The sequence below is a fragment of the Danio rerio genome, chromosome 17, assembly GCF_052040795.2.
Source record: "Danio rerio strain M-AB ecotype USA chromosome 17, GRCz13ab, whole genome shotgun sequence".
Taxonomy (NCBI): Eukaryota; Metazoa; Chordata; class Actinopteri; order Cypriniformes; family Danionidae; genus Danio; species Danio rerio.
Genome location: NC_141037.1, coordinates 2,411,205 through 2,434,245, shown reverse-complemented (window position 1 = coordinate 2,434,245; position 23,041 = coordinate 2,411,205). Strand labels below are relative to the sequence as shown.

Sequence of the window (23,041 nt, the reverse complement as noted above, 5' to 3'; positions counted from 1 at the left end):
GGGTTGTCGTGTACGAAGGGTGAAGAGGGTGGGGGTGGGCGGTTGGGGCTGTCATGGACGAAAGTGAATAGTGTGGGGGTGGGGTGTTGAGGTTGTCATGGATGAAAGTGAAGAGTGTGGGGGTGGGGGGTTGAAGTTGTCGTGAACGAAAGTGAAGAGTGTGGGGGTGGGGGGTTGAGGTTGTCATGGATGAAAGTGAAGAGTGTAGGGGTGGGGGGTTGAGGTTGTCGTGGACGAAAGTGAAGAGTGTGGGGGTGGGGGGTTGAGGTTGTCATGGATGAAAGTGAAGAGTGTAGGGGTGGGGGGTTGAGGTTGTCGTGGACGAAAGTGAAGAGTGTGGGGGTGGGGGGTTGAGGTTGTCATGGACGAAAGTGAATAGTGTGGGGGTGGGGGGTTGAGGTTGTCGTGGACGAAAGTGAAGAGCGTGTGGGTGGGGGGTTGAGGTTGTCGTGGACGAAAGTGAAGAGCGTGTGGGTGGGGGGTTGAGGTTGTCGTGGATGAAAGTGAAGAGTGTGTGGGTGGGGGGTTGAGGTTGTCGTGGATGAAAGTGAAGAGTGTGGGGGTGGGGGGTTGAGGTTGTCGTGGATGAAAGTGAAGAGTGTGTGGGTGGGGGGTTGAGGTTGTCGTGGACGAAAGTGAAAAGCGTGGGGGTGGGGGGTTGAGGTTGTCGTGGATGAAAGTGAAGAGCGTGGGGGTGGGGGGTTGAGGTTGTCGTGGATGAAAGTGAATAGTGTGGGGGTAGGGGGTTGAGGTTGTCGTGGATGAAAGTGAAGAGTGTGGGGGTGGGGGGTTGAGGTTGTCGTGGATGAAAGTGAATAGTGTGGGGGTAGGGGGTTGAGGTTGTCGTGGATGAAAGTGAAGAGTGTGGGGGTGGGGGGTTGAGGTTGTCGTGGACGAAAGAGAAGAGCGTGGGGGTGGGGGGTTGAGGTTGTCGTGTACGAAGGGTGAAGAGGGTGGGGGTGGGCGGTTGGGGCTGTCATGGACGAAAGTGAATAGTGTGGGGGTGGGGTGTTGAGGTTGTCATGGATGAAAGTGAAGAGTGTGGGGGTGGGGGGTTGAAGTTGTCGTGAACGAAAGTGAAGAGTGTGGGGGTGGGGGGTTGAGGTTGTCATGGATGAAAGTGAAGAGTGTAGGGGTGGGGGGTTGAGGTTGTCGTGGACGAAAGTGAAGAGTGTGGGGGTGGGGGGTTGAGGTTGTCATGGACGAAAGTGAATAGTGTGGGGGTGGGGGGTTGAGGTTGTCGTGGACGAAAGTGAAGAGCGTGTGGGTGGGGGGTTGAGGTTGTCGTGGACGAAAGTGAAGAGCGTGTGGGTGGGGGGTTGAGGTTGTCGTGGATGAAAGTGAAGAGTGTGTGGGTGGGGGGTTGAGGTTGTCGTGGACGAAAGTGAAAAGCGTGGGGGTGGGGGGTTGAGGTTGTCGTGGACGAAAGTGAAGAGCGTGTGGGTGGGGGGTTGAGGTTGTCGTGGATGAAAGTGAAGAGTGTGTGGGTGGGGGGTTGAGGTTGTCGTGGACGAAAGTGAAAAGCGTGGGGGTTGGGGGTTGAGGTTGTCGTGGATGAAAGTGAAGAGCGTGGGGGTAGGGGGTTGAGGTTGTCGTGGATGAAAGTGAATAGTGTGGGGGTAGGGGGTTGAGGTTGTCGTGGATGAAAGTGAAGAGTGTGGGGGTGGGGGGTTGAGGTTGTCGTGGATGAAAGTGAATAGTGTGGGGGTAGGGGGTTGAGGTTGTCGTGGATGAAAGTGAAGAGTGTGGGGGTGGGGGGTTGAGGTTGTCGTGGACGAAAGTGAAGAGCGTGGGGGTGGGGGGTTGAGGTTGTCATGGATGAAAGTGAAGAGTGTGGGGGTGGGGGGTTGAGGTTGTCATGGATGAAAGTGAAGAGCGTGGGGGTGGGGTGTTGAGGTTGTCGTGGACGAAAGTGAAGAGTGTAGGGGTGGGGGGTTGAGGTTGTCATGGATGAAAGTGAAGAGCGTGGGGGTGGGGGGTTGAGGTTGTCGTGGACGAAAGTGAAGAGCGTGTGGGTGGGGGGTTGAGGTTGTCGTGGACGAAAGTGAAGAGCGTGTGGGTGGGGGGTTGAGGTTGTCGTGGATGAAAGTGAAGAGTGTGTGGGTGGGGGGTTGAGGTTGTCGTGGACGAAAGTGAAAAGCGTGGGGGTGGGGGGTTGAGGTTGTCGTGGACGAAAGTGAAGAGCGTGTGGGTGGGGGGTTGAGGTTGTCGTGGATGAAAGTGAAGAGTGTGTGGGTGGGGGGTTGAGGTTGTCGTGGACGAAAGTGAAAAGCGTGGGGGTTGGGGGTTGAGGTTGTCGTGGATGAAAGTGAAGAGCGTGGGGGTAGGGGGTTGAGGTTGTCGTGGATGAAAGTGAATAGTGTGGGGGTAGGGGGTTGAGGTTGTCGTGGATGAAAGTGAAGAGTGTGGGGGTGGGGGGTTGAGGTTGTCGTGGATGAAAGTGAATAGTGTGGGGGTAGGGGGTTGAGGTTGTCGTGGATGAAAGTGAAGAGTGTGGGGGTGGGGGGTTGAGGTTGTCGTGGACGAAAGAGAAGAGCGTGGGGGTGGGGGGTTGAGGTTGTCGTGTACGAAGGGTGAAGAGGGTGGGGGTGGGCGGTTGGGGCTGTCATGGACGAAAGTGAATAGTGTGGGGGTGGGGTGTTGAGGTTGTCATGGATGAAAGTGAAGAGTGTGGGGGTGGGGGGTTGAAGTTGTCGTGAACGAAAGTGAAGAGTGTGGGGGTGGGGGGTTGAGGTTGTCATGGATGAAAGTGAAGAGTGTAGGGGTGGGGGGTTGAGGTTGTCGTGGACGAAAGTGAAGAGTGTGGGGGTGGGGGGTTGAGGTTGTCATGGACGAAAGTGAATAGTGTGGGGGTGGGGGGTTGAGGTTGTCGTGGACGAAAGTGAAGAGCGTGTGGGTGGGGGGTTGAGGTTGTCGTGGACGAAAGTGAAGAGCGTGTGGGTGGGGGGTTGAGGTTGTCGTGGATGAAAGTGAAGAGTGTGTGGGTGGGGGGTTGAGGTTGTCGTGGACGAAAGTGAAAAGCGTGGGGGTGGGGGGTTGAGGTTGTCGTGGACGAAAGTGAAGAGCGTGTGGGTGGGGGGTTGAGGTTGTCGTGGATGAAAGTGAAGAGTGTGTGGGTGGGGGGTTGAGGTTGTCGTGGACGAAAGTGAAAAGCGTGGGGGTTGGGGGTTGAGGTTGTCGTGGATGAAAGTGAAGAGCGTGGGGGTAGGGGGTTGAGGTTGTCGTGGATGAAAGTGAATAGTGTGGGGGTAGGGGGTTGAGGTTGTCGTGGATGAAAGTGAAGAGTGTGGGGGTGGGGGGTTGAGGTTGTCGTGGATGAAAGTGAATAGTGTGGGGGTAGGGGGTTGAGGTTGTCGTGGATGAAAGTGAAGAGTGTGGGGGTGGGGGGTTGAGGTTGTCGTGGACGAAAGTGAAGAGCGTGGGGGTGGGGGGTTGAGGTTGTCATGGATGAAAGTGAAGAGTGTGGGGGTGGGGGGTTGAGGTTGTCATGGATGAAAGTGAAGAGCGTGGGGGTGGGGTGTTGAGGTTGTCGTGGACGAAAGTGAAGAGTGTAGGGGTGGGGGGTTGAGGTTGTCATGGATGAAAGTGAAGAGCGTGGGGGTGGGGGGTTGAGGTTGTCGTGGACGAAAGTGAAGAGCGTGTGGGTGGGGGGTTGAGGTTGTCGTGGACGAAAGTGAAGAGCGTGTGGGTGGGGGGTTGAGGTTGTCGTGGATGAAAGTGAAGAGTGTGTGGGTGGGGGGTTGAGGTTGTCGTGGACGAAAGTGAAAAGCGTGGGGGTGGGGGGTTGAGGTTGTCGTGGACGAAAGTGAAGAGCGTGTGGGTGGGGGGTTGAGGTTGTCGTGGATGAAAGTGAAGAGTGTGTGGGTGGGGGGTTGAGGTTGTCGTGGACGAAAGTGAAAAGCGTGGGGGTTGGGGGTTGAGGTTGTCGTGGATGAAAGTGAAGAGCGTGGGGGTAGGGGGTTGAGGTTGTCGTGGATGAAAGTGAATAGTGTGGGGGTAGGGGGTTGAGGTTGTCGTGGATGAAAGTGAAGAGTGTGGGGGTGGGGGGTTGAGGTTGTCGTGGATGAAAGTGAATAGTGTGGGGGTAGGGGGTTGAGGTTGTCGTGGATGAAAGTGAAGAGTGTGGGGGTGGGGGGTTGAGGTTGTCGTGGACGAAAGTGAAGAGCGTGGGGGTGGGGGGTTGAGGTTGTCATGGATGAAAGTGAAGAGTGTGGGGGTGGGGGGTTGAGGTTGTCATGGATGAAAGTGAAGAGCGTGGGGGTGGGGTGTTGAGGTTGTCGTGGACGAAAGTGAAGAGTGTAGGGGTGGGGGGTTGAGGTTGTCGTGGACGAAAGTGAAGAACAGGGAGGTTTCCCGACAGAAAGTGAAGAGTGATGCCCCTGTGAGTGTGTATGGGTGTTTAATGGGTTGCAGCTGGAAGGGCATCTGCTGTGTATGCTGGATAAGTTGGCGGTTCATTCTGTTGTGGTGAACTCTGATATATAAAGTGACTAAGCTAAAGGAAAATGAATGAATGGTTTAAAATTAGTAATCAAAAAAGCAGCGCGCCATCTACCTGTCAGTCAGTTAGTGCTGACTTGTGATTGGCTGCCACATCTGGGGGGCGGAGTTTAGAAGTAAACTATGATTAAAGGCACAATTTCAGAAACTATTACTCATATTAAACAGCAATAAGTGTATCCAGGTGGATGCTGCACACTGGTGGTGGATGAGGAGATTCCCCCCATTGTGTGTAAAAGCGCTCTGAGTGCCCAGAAAAGCGCTATATAAATGTAAGGAATTATTATTATGATATTAAAAAACAAACCTCAACGCTTACTGCACTTTTTATTTATAGATATAGATATATATAATTTAGAGATTTTCTTGATATACATGAAAATACATAACGACATCAATATGAAAGTCACACTCAAATGAAGATCCAGCTCATCCACAGCAAGCGCAAAATATAACATTCATTTCTGCAAAGAAATATTATTATAGTCATATTCTAGAACTGATATAATAAGAACAAACTAATACTCCTTAAGGTTAATGACAAACATCTTAAAGGTACATTCAGAGCAATATTAATAGTGTTAACAGCGAGTTATATTAAAGGTTTTGGCAATAATCCATGATCAGCCATATTACACTCTTCTGTAAACAACATTCTGTTTGCTCATATTTCACAATGTGCGAATATTTAAAAACAGTTTGGTCAATTTCAAAGATTTAGCATTTAAAAATACATGTCTTTAAGCCAAACTCAGTGTGTGTGTGTGTGTGTGCGCATATGTGAGTGTTATTCTTTAGATCCAAAGCCGGATCACAGCAGGAACGTCCTCAACTTTTTCTTCTGCCTTTGGTCCTTCTTTTCCTGGAGTTTCCTGCAATGAAGAGGAAACACAAAGTCACACCTAAATTTTATAATAATTTCTATATTATTAATTTTAGATATAATTAATTTATATAATAAATGTTTTATTTAATACATTTTTTAGCTTGAAATGCAACAGATACATTAAAATATGCATTAAATTATGATAAAGCACAGTAAGAAATGTCAATAACATCAACATTTTTTAGAACAATATCACTGCAGTCTCACTGAAGGTGTTAATACAATATTCCAGTAAAAACAGTACATTAATTATCTCATATGAAAAAAAACTATAGTAATTTATAATAAATACTACAGTTTATTTCTGAACCACACTATAGTAAAAGACTTGAATTAATCTGTGATTCGATATTTGCTATGGCAATAAAACATCAAGTAATTAATCTGTTGTGGTGATTCTACAGTTGCTATGGTAACAAAACATCCAGCAATTTATCTGTTGTAATTGTAGTTGTTATGGTAACAACACCTGATAATTAATCTGTTGTGGTGACTCTATAGTTGCTTCGGTAACAAAACTTCTAGCAACTAATCTGTTGTGGTGATTCTAGTTGATATGGTAACAAAACAACTAGGGATTAATCTGTTGTGCTGATTCTACAGTTGCTATGGTAACAAAACATCAAGGGATTAATCTGTTGTGGTGATTCTACAGTTGCTATGGTAACAAAACAAAGCAATTTATCTGTTGTTGTAATTGTAGTTGCTATGGTAACAACACCTGATAATTAATCTGTTGTGGTGACTCTATAGTTGCTTCGGTAACAAAACATCTAGTAACTAATCTGTTGTGGTGATTCTATAGTTGCTATGGTAACAAAACTTTTAGCAATTAATCTGTTGTGGTGATTCTACAGTTGCAATGGTAACAAAACATCAAGGGATTAATCTGTTGTGGTGATTCTACAGTTGCTATGGTAACAAAACATAAAGCAATTTATCTGTTGTTGTAATTGTAGTTGCTATGGTAACAACACCTGATAATTAATCTGTTGTGGTGACTCTATAGTTGCTTCGGTAACAAAACATCTAGTAACTTATCTGTTGTGGTGATTCTATAGTTGCTATGGTAACAAAACTTTTAGCAATTAATCTGTTGTGGTGATTCTACAGTTGCAATGGTAACAAAACATCTAGGGATTAATCTGTTGTGATGATTCTACAGTTGCTACGGTAACAGAACATCAAGTGATTAATTTGTTGTGGTCATTCTACAGTTGCTACAGTAACAAAACATCTAGCAATTCTTTTGTAACTGTAGTTGCTAAGGTAACAACACCTAGTAAATAATCTGTTGTTGTAATTTATTCTTAATTTTTAATATTGATGCATTCTTTCAAAGTGGCAACCTCCCGCTCTTCCTCATGAAGCAAATAAGGAAGTAGCTGAAACTGCAATTTATTGAAATTCCGCTGGCTTCATAATAGAACAGATTTCTATTGAGTCCACTGTAAAAAAAAAAAAAAAAAGGTGTTTACAGCCTGGTACAAAGATTTTGCGTCATATAGCTAATATAACCCTTCATGACAACTGTGAGGGGGTGAATATTTTATAACTCATCCATTTCCTTTATATTAGGTTATATTAAGCCTGCATAATTAAAGGCGTGGCCACTTGAGTGACAGCTTGCTCTTGCCGGTCGCCGTCACTTCACCTCAGCTGATTCCGACTGATTGAACTCGGCATATTCATCATATTTTTGTGTTGTTTTATGTGGCTTTACACAGTCAGTTGCCTTTTGGCATTATTTCCTACAATTATCAGATGATATGGCATGCTGTGTGTGCTTAATTATGGTCACAAACCATTTACCTGGCCTCCATTTCCCAGCTGAGTGAAGTTATATACTTATATACCATCTCTATAGATGTATTTGTTTTATTTAAGATCATTCATCATGTATAATGTTCTTCAGAGCTGTAGAGCACTCCAGAATCTGTCAGATTGATTATCTGTAGGCTCTAGATCAGTCATCTGAAGCGTTGTCATACAGTGTTATGCTGGAGTTCATCAATAGTCTAACACAGACTATATCTGAAGTGTTTGGAAGTAATTAGTATTTTCCTCCAGTAGAAAAACGTTATAAGAACAATGTTTATTGGCTCAATGTGTTACAGCAGTGTTTTTAAAAACACTAAACACTATATTGATATAGTACACAACCAAGCACATGTGGTCAGAACACAAACCAGTCACATGTAATGAAGTATTAAGCATTTCTCCTAAAGAAAAGCCTGTCGAAGTAAAACGCCAGCAGGCGTCTGTAGCTCCGCCTCTTTGCCCTTGTTTGGTATCCCCCGGTTGGTGCGATGACATGCGAACAAAATGGCGATGGTTGGCCACGCCTACTTGTACATTCTAAAAAAATTATGGGTTATTTATTTAACCCAATGGTTGAGTTAATAATATTTGGGGCTTTGTTAGGTTATTTTTTTTTTTTTTACTTTTATTGGGTTATTTATTAATAATTCTTGGGTTATTTCTAACCTTTATTGGGTTATTTATTAACAATTCAATCAGTTGTGTTAAATATAAGGTGCTTTGTTGAGTTATTTTTTTTACCTTTATTGGGTTATTTATTTAATAACTCAAACAGTTGGGTTAAAAATCTTTAATTCCAACAGTCAACTGATTGATTTAACTTTAATGTTGTTTTTGCATTAAGTTTTTTCAAGCTCTAATGCAATAATACTATAGTTTACTTAATTAAATGACCTCTCCGTGTCATGTTTCTTATATCCGTTGCACCAGCACTCTTAATTTTATGACAGAAACATGCACTTCATAGCAGATCTATATACAGATAAAAACACTATAACATTGCTTTTTTTTTAGATATATTTGAGATATTCAGCCGTCATTCTCGCCCTTAGGACCCAGCGGAGACATCAAACCAATAATAATAATAAAAATAATAATAATAATAATAATAATAATAATAATAATAATTTATTATTATATAGTGGTTAAGCCACTTTTTTTGGCAAAATAACCAAACAAATTAGTTATTTATGTAACCTAAATTGTTTGGTTAACCTTAACAACTCAATGGATTGGGCTAAAATAACCAACAGCAGGTCAGTGCAAAAAACGACCCATCATTGGGTTACCAATGATAATAATAACCCAACAGTTTGAGTGTAGCTTCTTTTGGCTTCTTCAGAAAACTATGGGTGATGTCACAGATACTACGTCCATCTTTTACAGTCTATGGTTAAACACTGTGCGCTTTCAGATCTAAACCTCTGGATGTGGTCATTCATTTGGGGCTGTGTTACACCCTGCATGGAGGGTCATTTTAAAAAAGTAGGGGCTCTTTAAAGCAGAGATATTATTAACATAAATACATGGATCACATGATTATAAGACAAACATGAATAAACAAATCTCCAGAGGAAGATTATAGAGGACAGAGCCCTCCCTCTCACACACACACACATACATACACAGAGCACGTGTTAATAACAGGACTGTGGACAGGTGTTGGTGAGTCAGGTTAGCGATCGACTCGGCGGTTTCAGGACGTCCCGCTAGCCCTGTTAGTGCGCTAGTCGGCGTTTTGACCTTACCTTTACTGCAACACACAGGCCTTTTTAGAGCGTCCAGCGGCTCTGTTTCTCTCCACTTCAGAGGGTCAAAGAGAGAAACACACGCTGAGCACAACACACTCTCACCCCAGATATCAACCCTTGTGTACTGCTCAAACTGACTCCACTTTGGTTGTGTTGGGGGCTCTTTTTGCCCCATTGACTTCCATTATAAATCACACTTATTGGTTGCAAAAACATGACAGCGTATAATCATGCATTCTTGATTGTTGCTGGTTTTCCCTGTTGGCAAGAGGGACAATGTGCCATTTATACTGTTGATCATCAGTTGGCAGCATTAACCCTTTAGATCGGCCTGTGCTGAAGAGTTCTGGCTTCAGCAACAATCATGCTGTCATGGCTTTGCAATCAATAAATGTGATTATAATGGAAGTCAATGGGGTCAAAAACAGCCCTCAACAGAATGAAAAGCGAGTCAATTTGCGAGTGTGTTGTTGAATTTTTGCAAATTTTCAAAGCATTTCCCAAAATGTGTCAAATTAAGTTCTGTCAGCAAAAATCATCCCATTTGCTGAAACACAGAAGCCAAATTAAGTCTCAAAATCACCTTGGAGTGGATGAAAACATCCCCAACAGCACACAAGGGTTAAAGGGATAGTTCACACACAAATCTAAATTTGCTCACTTTTACTCTCCCTCATGTGGTCATAAATCTTTGAGTTTTTCTTCTGTTGAACACAAAAACAAGGCCAAACCTGCAGACATTTCTGTGCATAATTTTGTATAAAATCAGTGGATTAATGCAGAATTGTTTTAGGTATAGTAACTAAAAACAATGCAAATCTTAATTTTCTAGACAAGTCTTGTTTTCAGAAATAATGAGTCAAAATGAAGTGAGTTTTTCATTAAAACAAACTAATCTGCCAATGGGGTGAGACTAATAAACTTATTTCAAAGTGAAAACAAGATTTTGCTTATCCCATTGGCAGTGTATTTTGCTTGTTTAAGGAAAATCCAATTAATTTTGACTTTTTTTGCCTGTCTAGAAAATTAAGATGTGTACAAAATAAACTTTTTAACTTAGGGTTTATATTGCAAATCCAACTATATTGACTTGTTTGGTAAACAAAGCAAATCTCTCATAGAATTATCAATGTAGCCTTATTTTAAAATGTATTAAATTAATTGATTTCCTCAACATTCTACACACAATCCCCCATAATGACAATGTGAAAAAAAGAGTTTTTGAAATTGTTGCAAATTTATTAAAATAAAAAGCTGTAAAATCAGATGTACATCAGTATTCACAGGCTTTGCTCAATACTTTGTTGATGCACCTTTGGCAGTGATTACAGCCTTGAGTCTTTGTGAATATGATGCCCCAAGCTTGGCACAGCTGAATTTTTGCCCGTTCCTCTTTGCAGCACCTCTCAAGCTCTCTCAGGTTGGATGGGAAGCGACAGTGTGCAGCCATTTTCAGATCTCTCCAGAGATGTTCAATAGGATTTAGGTCTGGGCTCTGGCTGGGCCACTCCGAGTTGTTGTTGTGCCACTCCATTGATATTTTGGCGGTGTGCTTTGGGTTATTGTCCTGCTGGAAGATGAAGCGTCGCCCCAGTCTGAGGTCAAGAGCACTCTTGTGCAGGTCTTCATTCAGGATGTCTCTGTACATCGCTGCATTCATCTTTCCCTCTATCCTGACTAGTCTTCCAGTTCCTGCTGCTGAAAAACATCCCCACAGCATGATGCCAACACCACCATGCTTCACTGTAGGAATGTTGTTAGCCTGCTGATGAGTGCTGACTGCTTTTCTCCAAGCGTAACGCCTGGCATTCACTCTAAAGAGTTCAATGTTAGTCTTATCAGAGCAGAGAGTTTAGTTTCTGATGGTCTGAGAGTCCTTCAGATGCCTTTTGGCAAATTCCAGGCAGGGAGTGTCTTTCAGTCTGGCCACTCTACCATACAGGCCTGATTGGTGGATTGCTGCACAGATGGTTGTCCTTCTGTAAGTTACTGCTCTCTCCACAGAAGAACACTGGAGCTCAGACAGTGACCATCAGGTTATTGAGGTCTACAGACAATTCCTTTGTCCTCATGCTTGGTTTGTGCTTTGACATGCACTTTCAACCCTGGGCCCTTATATAGACAGGCCTTTTCAGATCATGTCCAATCAACTAAATTGACCACAGGTGAACTCCAATGAAGCTGCTGAAACATCTCAAGAATGATCAGTGGAGACAGAACGTACCTGAGCTCAATTTACAGCTTCGACAAAGGCTGTGAATACTGATGTACATGTGATTGTTCAGCTTTTTTATTTTTAATAAATTTGCAACAATTGAAAAAAATCTTTTTTCACACTGTCATTATGGGGGATTGTGTGTAGAATGTTGAGGAAATAAATGAATTTAATCCATTTTTTAATAAGGCTGTAACAAACAAATGTGGAAAAAGTGAAGCGCTATCAATACTTTCTAGATGCACTGTATGTAAATAAACAAACTGAATGCATATACACAGATTGACAGATGAATACAGATTAAATTAAACCGATTTTTATGTGGGCCTAAATGTAACCACTGACATCCATAGTAGGAAAAACAAATACCATGGTTACAGGATTCCAACATTCTTCAAAATATCTTCTTTTGTGTTCAATAGAAGAAAGAAACTCAAATGAAGAAATTTAGAAATCAAGCAATAAATGATGACAATTGACATTTTTGGGTGAACTGTCTCTTTAAAACATCCGATGGCAGAGCAGAACACACACACTCGGCCAGAACATGCGTTATAACTCACTGCTGGAAGTGCCAGTATGAAGCAATAACACATGATGATTCCCATTTGATGTCAAGAAAATGTCTGGGTCACATTTTAACTTAACAAAAGTGAAGAATAATACAGATTTTAGAATATTTAATAGGATCTGTCATACCACTGCTGAATGCTTGATTCTGATTGGCTGATTAACACTCTAAGGTGTCAGAAAAAGGCACAGCTAAAGTAGTTCCTGCAGGTTTAGAGAGCATTACAGCTCCATATCATTACGCTGAATAGTTAGAGTTATTTCACAGCTAACAGTCAAAAATCACACCAAAACACAACAGGAGGAGGAGGAGATATGGAAGAAACTAATGCTACACACAGGAGATGTTTTAGGAGGAGAAACACCTGACTAATGACTTCAAACACAACATCTCAACATTGGATTTAGCTGTGAAGAGCGGAGGATAGGCAGAATAATGTCCATATACACAATCTATACCTATATAGAAAAATAATATAATAAATTATTAGAAAATAATACACATCAAAGGTGCTAATTCAGCCACATTGCGAAGCATAAACATATATTCTATACTTATTGCATTAATATGTACTTATTATAATTATAATACATAAAAATAATTTACATACACAATTTCTTTTAATAATTCAGTACCTTACATTAACAAAGAAACTTGAATACATGATTTTAAAATGAATTGTATTAGTTGATAATTATATAATTTTTTAGTTGAGTATAAAGAATTATATAATAATTTTGAGAAACAAATTTGCTGTGGAATTTATTTTTGATGTAGTTCTTAATCCAAATAAATAAATAAATAAATAAATAAATAAATAAATAAATAAATAAATAAATAAATAAATAAATAATTATAATAAATAAATGTAATTTAAAATAAATTCATTATAAATAGATTAAAATAAATAAATTTTAAAGAATATATAAATATATTTAAATATTTTTTTATATGGTATGCCAAATAAATTGGCCTTTTCTTTTGATTCTGAGATTAAATAAAGGATTTAAGGAATTTTCGCTTGATCTTAACAATAAAACTCACTCTCTACACTTAGGAATTGTTTTTTTTTGTTTGGTTTTTTAATTTATTATTTACTTGCTTTGATTGCTTCACTGCAAAAAAATGTTTTTGGTCCTGTTTATAGTAAAAAAACAAAAAACAAAAAAAAAACAAGAAGCATTTTCTAGACATACAAAACAGTCTAGTTTTCAGAAATGAGTTTAAATGAAGTGTTTTTTTTCCCTTTAAAACATGCAACCAAAATAATCTGCCAATGGGCGTAAACAAAATAATTTATTTTTGCATTCAGTTTAACTTTATTTACCTCATTGGCAGATTATTTTGCTTGTTTTAAAGAAAAACTCACTTCATTTTGACTCATTATTTCTGAAAACAAGACTATGGCCCAATCCAAATTCTACCCCTTAGCCCTTCCCCCTCGTTTTGCGCGTTCACGTGAAGGGGTAGGGGTGTCCTAATTCTCTATAGCTTGAAGGCATAGGGCTAAGGGGAAAGGGTAGATACCCCGTCGAACGGATATTTTTCAGGACCACACTCAAAACCAAGGGGTAAGAAAATTTCCCAGAATACACCATCTACAATGGCTGCACACGGAAACTGCACGCTCCAATAAAAACCACTAAATTTGGCTCTGTAATCCATAATAATAACTCCTGTATAGCAGTCCCACAACATTCTGACACTCGGTGACACTGGAATACCCAGCTACACCAATTCTGGCAGGAGGAATGGGCCAAAATTCCTGCAAACTGTTGTGAGAAGCTTGTGGAAGGAGACCCAAAACATCTGACCAAAGTTATACAGTTTAAAAGCAAAGCTAAAATATACCAAGGAAATGTGTTTAACTTTAGACTGTCTATAAATTAATAAAAAATTCTCTTATTATTCTAGCATTTAGCAAATGTAAATCATTTAGGTAATCCTAACAGACCTAACATAGTAAACGTTTAGTGTGATTTACCACAGACATCTTTTTTTTTTTTTTATAAATGGTTCTGTTCCTTTTTTAAGAGTGTATGTAAACTTCTGGATTTAACTGTCCCTGGTAATAAAGCTCTTTCTGATTCTGATATGTTTTGCTGGTCTCATAAATGCTTCTTGATTTAATTGTTTTAGATATTTGGATAACAAACCAGACAAAAACTCTAAATAAGAAAAGCTTTTGTTGCAGTGTTCTCATGTGTAAGCAGCTTCAGAGAAAAGCATCCAGCAGATGATTAAATGTAAAGTGACCTGCACATTTTCCCACACAAGACGTAAACAAGCCAAATATCTGAGATCGTAAAATCAGGAAAATGCATCTCAGAACTTTCCAGAACCATCCCAGTACTTTGACTTTCTGCAATACCATTTTACGACATTAAAATATATTAAATAATAATATTATTTTAATAGTAGTAAACAGTGGTCAATATTTACAACGAGGTTTCACTAGTTAATGCATTTACTAACATGAACAAAACAGCATTTAATAATCATTAATGCATAATTAAAAACTAAATTAAGGCCTAATAAAATTAAATACAACCAACACCTTTATTTTCATTAATTAACCAGCTAATCAAGCTCTTTCTAGGTATACTAAAACTTCCAGGTAAGTGTGTTGAAGGAAGTTAGAGCTAAACTATGCAGGACCGAGTTTATACACCAATGGTTCAAGCTATTGGCTGCATAATTTGGGAAAAACAAAATCTAATTGCAGGTTTATAAAATTTCCATAAAGCAATATATACCAGGTTTGCTGTGCTTGCTTTGTTATTATCTCTCATGTCAAATTATTGTTGGTAAATTATGCAAAACAGATGCAAATAATCACTCATAATATAATAATATTTTACTGTAAAATAAAGTGTTTAATAGTAATTACACAAAAACAAAATTACTATTGTAATTGTACTGTAAAAACAGTACTAACAGTAAAAAAAAAAAAAATAATAATAGCAACAACTTGAGGATCATAATAATAAATCAATTAAGTATAAAATAATAATAATAATAATATTCAAGTAAATAAGCATATAATATTAATAATAAAATTGATAATAATAATAATAATAATAATTTATTAGAGTATAAAAATAATAATCAATTAAATGGGTATAATAATAATAAAAATAAAAATAATTCATTTGAGTATAATAATAATAATAATACTAACAACAACAACAGCAACAACAATATTACATTAAACAAGTATAATAATAATAATAATATTCTATTAAGTGTAACAATGATAATAATAATAATAATAATAATAATAATAAAATAACAATCCTGTATGAGTATAATAATAATAATAATAAAACAACAACAACAACACCAACAACGATCATATTCTATTAAAAAGTATATTATTGTTATTTTTATTAATAATAATAATAATAATAATGATCTCCCATCAAACTACTATAATAGTATATAAACATCATTCTTATTATTATACTCATTTAATGGAATATTATTATTATTATTATTATTATTATTATTATTATTATTTTATTTATTCATTTATTTATTATCAATAATATACTTGTTTAATGAAATATGATTATTGTTGTTGGTTATCAAACTCTAATGGATTATTACGATTATTATTATGATTATTATTAAGATAATAATCATAATAATAACAACAACAATAATAATAATAATGATTTCCCATCAAACTAGTATAATAGTATATAAACATCATCCCTATTTTTATACTCATTTAAAAAAGATGAATAAACACTAATAAGTGTATTGTTCATTGTTTATGTTAGTAAATACATAAAAAATATCTAACACAACATTATTCTGAAGTGTATCCTAAATATTTGTGTTCAGAATAAAGCATTTAGTGTTAAAAACACAACTGGACGCTGTATGTCAAGCAGCAGTGCTGAAAAACATGACTTTTATTAGAAATATAAACGCATTACCTTCATTACTGCCTTTCTTGCTGCTTCTCTGGAAGAAAGGTTTTTTAGTTTCAGGGGCTTTCAAGGGGACGTGGTCTACATCCAGAGTGGGCGTGGCTGGTGACATCACTCCATCAGGCACGTCTGCTATTGGCTGATCATCCGTCGACTGCAGCGGATCATCAAAACACTGGGTTTTAATCTTGGTAGAGTCACAGCTGCTGTTCACTTTTGAGCCACTAGAGGCAGTGCTTACAGTCTCGGCAGCAGAATTAGACCTGATGTTGTTTCCATTGTGATTGTGATGTAGATCTGTGTTTGTAAGGCCGCTGAGTTTCGCGTGTTCTTCCTGAGATGAAGATTTCAGTGGTGAATTCATGACGTTAGAGTTGATTTCAGTGGCGATTTCAGAGTTTTCTTCCTTGGCGATTCTAGAGTTGATCTTCGTGGCGATTTCAGGCTTGATTTCCTTGATGATTTCAAAGTTGATTTCTTTGGTGATTCCAGAGTTGATTTCTGTGGCGAATTCAGAGTTGAATTTTGTGGCACTGTCAGAGTTGATTTTCTTGGTGATTCCAGAGTTGATTTCAGATGTGATTCCAGAGTTGATTTCCTTGCCGATTTCAGAATTTATTTCCGTGGTGAATTCAGAGTCTAATTTTGTGGTGATTTCAGAGTTGATTTCATTGGTGATTTCAGGGTTGATTTCCTTGGTGATATCAGACTTGTTTTTAGTGCTGATTTCAGGCTTGATTTCCTTGGTAATGCCACAGTTGATTTCATTGGTGATTTTAGGGTTGATTTCCTTGGTGATATCAGACTTGTTTTTAGTGCTGATTTCAGAATTGATTCCAGAGTTGATTTCCTTGGTGATTTTAGGGTTGATTTCCTTGGTGATATCAGACTTGTTTTTAGTGCTGATTTCAGAATTGATTCCAGAGTTGATTTCATTGGTGATTTTAGGGTTGATTTCCTTGGTGATATCAGACTTGTTTTTAGTGCTGATTTCAGGCTTGATTTCCTTGGTAATGCCACAGTTGATTTCATTGGTGATTTCAGGGTTGATTTCCTTGGTGATATCAGACTTGTTTTTAGTGCTGATTTCGGAGTTGATTTTCGTGGCGATTTCAGAGTTCAATCCTGATTTGATTTTAGAGTTGATTTCCTTGGTGTGCTCAGATTTGATTTCAGTTGTGACGTCAGCTCTGATTTCAGTCTCCTTTTTGCCTGGTGCAGGGGTTTTCAGCTTGCCATTTCCCAATAAAGTGTCTTCACCTGTGGGATTGATGCCGGAACTTTTGTCTGCATTTTCTGGAGTACACACCGGGGCTGCTGACTCTCCGACTGCAGACGAACCAGCTTTTCCTCCGGCACTTGCTGCTTCAGAATGAGAAAAGATGATTTCAGCACAGGATTTTGTGTTTGGGGGTTGGAGATGAAGCATAGATGAAGCACTGCAGATTTGATGAATGATGATATACAACAAGAGAAAGATTCTACAAGGATTTACATGCAGGATCACAGCTGCAGTTTGGGTGGTTGACAGCAGTGTAATGCATTGCTTGAAACTGCATTTCACCACAACACATGTAGTTTTACAGATGCTAACCGAGAAACTACATGTAATGATAGCACTTGAGAAAATAAAGAAATGTCACTTTAAGATAGATTGAAATGCATTAGTGAAGGTTTAAGCCAGAAGTGCCCAAACTCGGTCCTGGAGGGTCGGTATCCAGCATATTTTAGTTCCAACCCGATTAAACAAACCTAAACCAGCTAATCAAGCTCTTTCTAGGTATACTAAAACTTCCAGGTAAGTGTGTTGAAGGAAGTTAGAGCTAAACTATGCAGGACCGAGTTTATACACCAATGGTTCAAGCTATTGGCTGCATAATTTGGGAAAAACAAAATGTAATTGCAAGTTTACAAAATTTTTATAAAGCAATATATCCCAGGTTTGCTGTGCTTGCTTTGTTATTATCTCTCATGTCAAATTATTGTTAATAAATTATGCAAAACGGATGCAAATAATCACTCATCATATAACAATATTTTACTGTAAAATAAAGTGTTTAATAGTAATTACACAAAAACAAAATTACTATTGTAATTGTACTGTAAAAACAGTACTAACAGTAAAAAAATAATATTAGCAACAACTTGAGTATAATAATAATAATAATAATCAATAAAGTATAATAATAATAATGATATTCAAGTAAATGAGCATAATAATAATAATAATAATAACAATCATTTATTAGAGTATAAAAATAATAATTAATTAAATGAGTATGATAATAATAAAAATAATAATTCATTTGAGTATAATAATAATAATAATAATAATAATAATAATAATAATAACAACAACAACAACAACCATATTACATTAAACGAGTATAATAATAATGATAATAATAATAAATAGTAATATTCTATTAAGTGTAATAATAATAATAATGATAATAATAATAATAATAAAATAATAATCCAGTATGAGTATAATAATAATAATAATAATAATAATAATAATAATAATAATAATAATAATAATAATAATAAAACAACAACAAAAACAACAAAAACAACAATCATATTCTATTAAAAAGTATATTATTGTTATTTTTATTATTATTATTATCTCCCATCAAACTAGTATAATAGTATATAAACATCATTCTTATTATTATACTCATTTAATGGATTATTATTATTATTATTATTATTATTATTATTATTATTATTTCATTTATTTATTATCAATAATATACTTGTTTAATGAAATATGATTATTGTTGTTGGTTATCATATTCTAATGGATTTTTACGATTACTATTATGACTATTATTAAGATAATAATAATAATAATAATAATAATAATAATAATAATAATAAACAATAATATTCTTTTAGGTACAACAATAATATTCCATCAAACGAGTATAACAGTATATGCACATTATTATTGTTATTATTTATTATACATTACAGTAGTGATGTTTAGATATTTTCTGTAATACATTATTATTATTATTATTATTATTATTATTATTATGAAACATGTAAAAACACTACTATTAATGTTTTATGAAAAAAATATTATAATAATAACACTAAAACAGAAAAATTACAAAACCATCACTTTCTTCAGTCTTCCTTTCTTCATTGTAAAATAAACAACCATCAAATCATTAATTTTTTGTTTACAATTACTGCCTTTTATTTATATTAACCATGCAGCCCTACTAAAACAGGATTCAAATTAACCCACAATAAATGGTCTCTATATACAAAATGATAAATACCTTTCCTTAAACATATGATGTGCTAAAATATAAATGAAATCCAAACTAATGCATCAACAACCCAACTGCAGCTCACAGCTTCTATTAGAGTTTACACTGATTTACATGCAAGCAACAATGAAACTCGTTTAGAATCGCAGGTGTGTGATTGGCAGCTCAGAGTGATTTAAAGTACCAATCAGAAGCGAAGATGCAAAAAGCAGCAAAGCTGATTGGTGGAGCAGCAGGACTTGAAAAATCTGCCTTAGCTCGCAAAAATCTATCAGTAACTGGATGAGTTTTACAGACACACAACAACAACAACGAGGCTGTCAAGTCTTAAAGAGACACAACAAGGTCTTTGTAAATCCATTTCAGATGAGCTCTGAATCATGCACTTTTAGCTTAGCTTAGCATAGGTTATTGAATCAGATTAGACCATTAGCATCTTGCTCAAACATGACCAAAGTGTTTTAATATTTAAGTAAGCTAATTTTACAACTCTCCTAAAGTAAAACAGTTTTTTATTCAACAAACAAAAATTTTTTATTCATTCAGGTGATCCATTTCAGGTGATCTGGCACTTTTAGCTTAGCATAGGCCATTGAATCAGATTAGACCATTAGCATCTCGCTTAAAAATTACTAAAGAGTGTCAGTTTTCTTATTAAAAGTTTGACTTCTGTATTTACATCGTGTACTAAGACAGACAGAAAATAAAAAGTTATTTTGTAGGCTGATATGTCTAGATGAACTGTACTCCCTGTACTCTAACAAGGAAGTTTACCACCATACCATAAAATATTACACAGCACCTGAAAAAAATAGTCCCTACACCTAAAGACCGAAGATGATTATGTATTGTAATTTTGCAGTTTTAAGTAACATTATTAGTAAATAGCAATTATATTATTATTATTATTACTATTATTATAAATGTATTTGTTTGCTTGTATTACCATAAAATTAAATATTACCATTAAATATTACCATAATAATAATAATAATAATAATAATAATAATCAGAATCTTTATTTTGTATATTATCTGAAACAATTTATTGTTGTACTAATATGAAACAATAATAATAATAATAATAATAATAATAATAATCAGAATCTTTTTTTGTATATTATCTGAAACTATTTATTATTATTACTAATAAAAATTATTATTATTATTATTTATTTGACTTGTTTGATTGTATTTATTGGTATAAATATTATTATTATTATGGTAAAATATAAGAAGAAGAATCTTTATTTTGTATATTATCTGTCACAATTTATTATTATTACTAATAGAAAAAAAATATTATTATTATTATGGTAAAATAGTACAATAATAATAATAAAATTAATAATAATAGTAATAGTAATAATAATAATAATAATAATAATATTTTTTGTATATTATCTGAAACTATTTATTATTTTTACTAATATAAAATATTATTATTTTTATTATTAATTTGTTTGCTTCCATTTATTATTATTATTATTTTATTTATTATAATTATTATATAGTGAAGCATAACAGTAGTGACTTATTTTTGTATATTTTCGTCAAGATATTTTTGTTATTATCCTTTTTTTCATTATATTTGATATTATCAGCCTGGAAAAATATAACTTTTCATTTTCTGTCACATAAATGTAAAGAGTCAAACCCTAAATTAAACAATTATCCAAACTCTCTGCACATTTTGAATGAGATGCTAATGGTCTAATCCAATTCAATGATCTATGCTAAGCTAAGCTAATAGTGCTTCTTAAATCCAGAGATCGGCTGAATGGATGCACAAATAGTAAAACTACACTGTTTAACTCTATAGGAGAGCTGTAAAATGAGCCTATTATTTTATTTCATTTTAAAAAACAGTCTCATTTTAATGCAGCGCTGAGAGTTACAGTGATTTACTCCGAGATCTATCATCCAGTCACTATAGAGGGCAGCGCAGGAGAAACAGCGAGCCGACGCGGTTTATATTCTTACCGGACGCTTCAGCATCTCTACTCTGCTTTTCTCTACAGGGACTTTCCTTTTCGCACCTGGGACGAGTCTTTCTCAGATGGAAACCCTTCCGGATGTCGGCCAGGAGCTGATCGATGATGCAGCCGTCGTCCTGTGGCACCGGCCCCCGCCTGACTGACCAAACAAACACACGGGCATTGCATTAGGATGGGCGACGTGACCACAGTTATATACATCGAAAAATTGTTAGCTGCATTGTTAGGTCCAGTGTGGGACCTGTTTGTTTTGGTGATTTGCAGAGTCTGCATGGTTGCTGATTTGTGGATGGGTCATCTCACCTGAGACCCATAATTTGGTGCCTATAAAGAGCCCAATATTTAACATGAGAAGAGAGCTCGGTTAGACGGACCTCCCTGCCTGGCGTTTTGGTTATTTTAGTTTGTTTTGGATCATGAGCTCAGTTCTCAACCATGCACAATCTTTGTACTACGGACTTCCTACCGATTTTGATTGCTTTAAATACTTTTGTTAATTATGCCTTTTTGTTAATAAATCATTTGGTAACACTTTATAATAACTACACTCTATGAATCATTTACTAAGCATCAGCATCTAGTGAATTCATTATATGTTAAGCATTAACTCTACATTAATAAACGTTAGTAAACAGTTTATAACTGCAGCTACAAATACTCTATTTATGACTTAAGCACCAATATATTGTGTTTAATAATTGTACTTTCATACCTTGTTAATATTTTATTTTTCATTACAAAATTATTGCATCATTTAAAAACCATTTGTATTTAAGAGTAGCTGAGTGTTTTTAGGATGAATCAGAATGAGTTAGAAATGTTGATTTCAATAGTTTATTAATCATTTACTATGTCTTATTGATCAGGCATATATTAATGGTTAGTATATATGTTAATAAACGCTTTATTAACTCAACTTCATCTAGTTTTGTGACCTATAATCTAAAGTGAGGACTATTCATGCTTTATAAATCCCTTATAAATGACAAATAAAGGCTCAGTTAAATTCTAAACAGGAAAAATTACGTTGTTCATTCCTATTCATTTAAAGATACACACATGAAACTGCACTTCAAATGAAAAATAAATCTTTGCAACCTGATCTAAAATAAAATCACTGTAGAGTTTAAACATTGCATCTTACTACGGTATATTGTTAAATTATTATATTGTTGTTGTTGTTTTATCCAGTTTTATGTCGTGTTTTGACACTCCTGTTATTTGGCAATGATTAAACTTTACATTAAATTTACTTTTTAGAAAAGATTGCAAAGATTATTCTTCATTTGATTTTGAGCCTTTATTTGTCATTTATAAGGGATTTATAAAGCATGAATAGTCCTCACTTTAGATTAGGTCACAAAACTGCATGAAGTTGAGTAATAAAGCATTTACTAACATATTAGTTAACTATTAGTATATACCTGAATAATAAGACACATTAACGTTGATTTCAATAGTTTATTAATCATTTACTAACTCATTCTGAATGATCCTAAAACCCTTCAACTACTCTTAAATTTAAATGGTTGGTAAATAATGCAATACTTAATTTAGAAATGAAAAATAAATCATTAACTAAGGATGAAAGTACAATTATTAAGCACAAATGTTTTTGTAAGTCAAGAATAAAGCATTTGCAGCTGCAGTTATAAACTGCTTACTAACGCTTATTAATGTAGAGTTAATGCTTTACAGATAATGAACTCACTAGATGCTAATGCTTAATAAATGATTCATAGTCTGTAGTTATTATAAATTGTTACCAATCATTCATACCAATCGTCTCTGTTATGTTACAGTTTTGAGCCGGTTGTAACATGCATGGTGCATAGATTTAAGATCATTTCACAGGAGACACTCGTCATATTGTAGCTGTAGTGAGAAAAGGAGTTTAACAAGTAATGCGTAAATAAAACAAGTGTAAACAATACACAGTTATAGTATGCAAATTATGTATTTAAATTTGAAGTTTATATCTTTAAAATTAGCACTCATTAAGATTGTTTAAGATTGATTGCTGGTTTGAGTCCCGGCTGGGTCAGTTGGCGTTTCTGTGTTGAGTTTGCATGTTCTCCA

The 23,041-nt window shown here is 36.5% G+C and overlaps 1 protein-coding gene across 8 annotated transcripts in view; it reads right to left on the bottom strand.

Annotated features, from left to right (window-relative positions):
• Positions 1-4,810: 4,810 nt before the first annotated feature.
• Positions 4,811-23,041, bottom strand: part of inf2 (inverted formin 2) — an 80,609-nt gene continuing 62,378 nt past the window's right edge. The window contains exons 22-26 of one of the 8 annotated variants that reach the window (XM_087289792.1): positions 20,949-21,101; positions 15,924-17,047; positions 15,689-15,836; positions 8,956-9,010; positions 4,811-5,372 (exon numbers count right to left, since the gene is read on the bottom strand). In XM_087289792.1, coding sequence (XP_087145918.1) covers positions 8,958-9,010; positions 15,689-15,836; positions 15,924-17,047; positions 20,949-21,101 — 1,478 coding nt within the window. In that variant the 3' untranslated portion in view covers positions 4,811-5,372; positions 8,956-8,957. Of the gene's footprint in view, positions 5,373-8,955; positions 9,011-15,688; positions 17,048-20,948; positions 21,102-23,041 lie in introns of all 8 variants that reach the window. The other 7 variants (XM_087289793.1, XM_087289788.1, XM_087289794.1 and 4 more) reach the window with 7 other exon arrangements.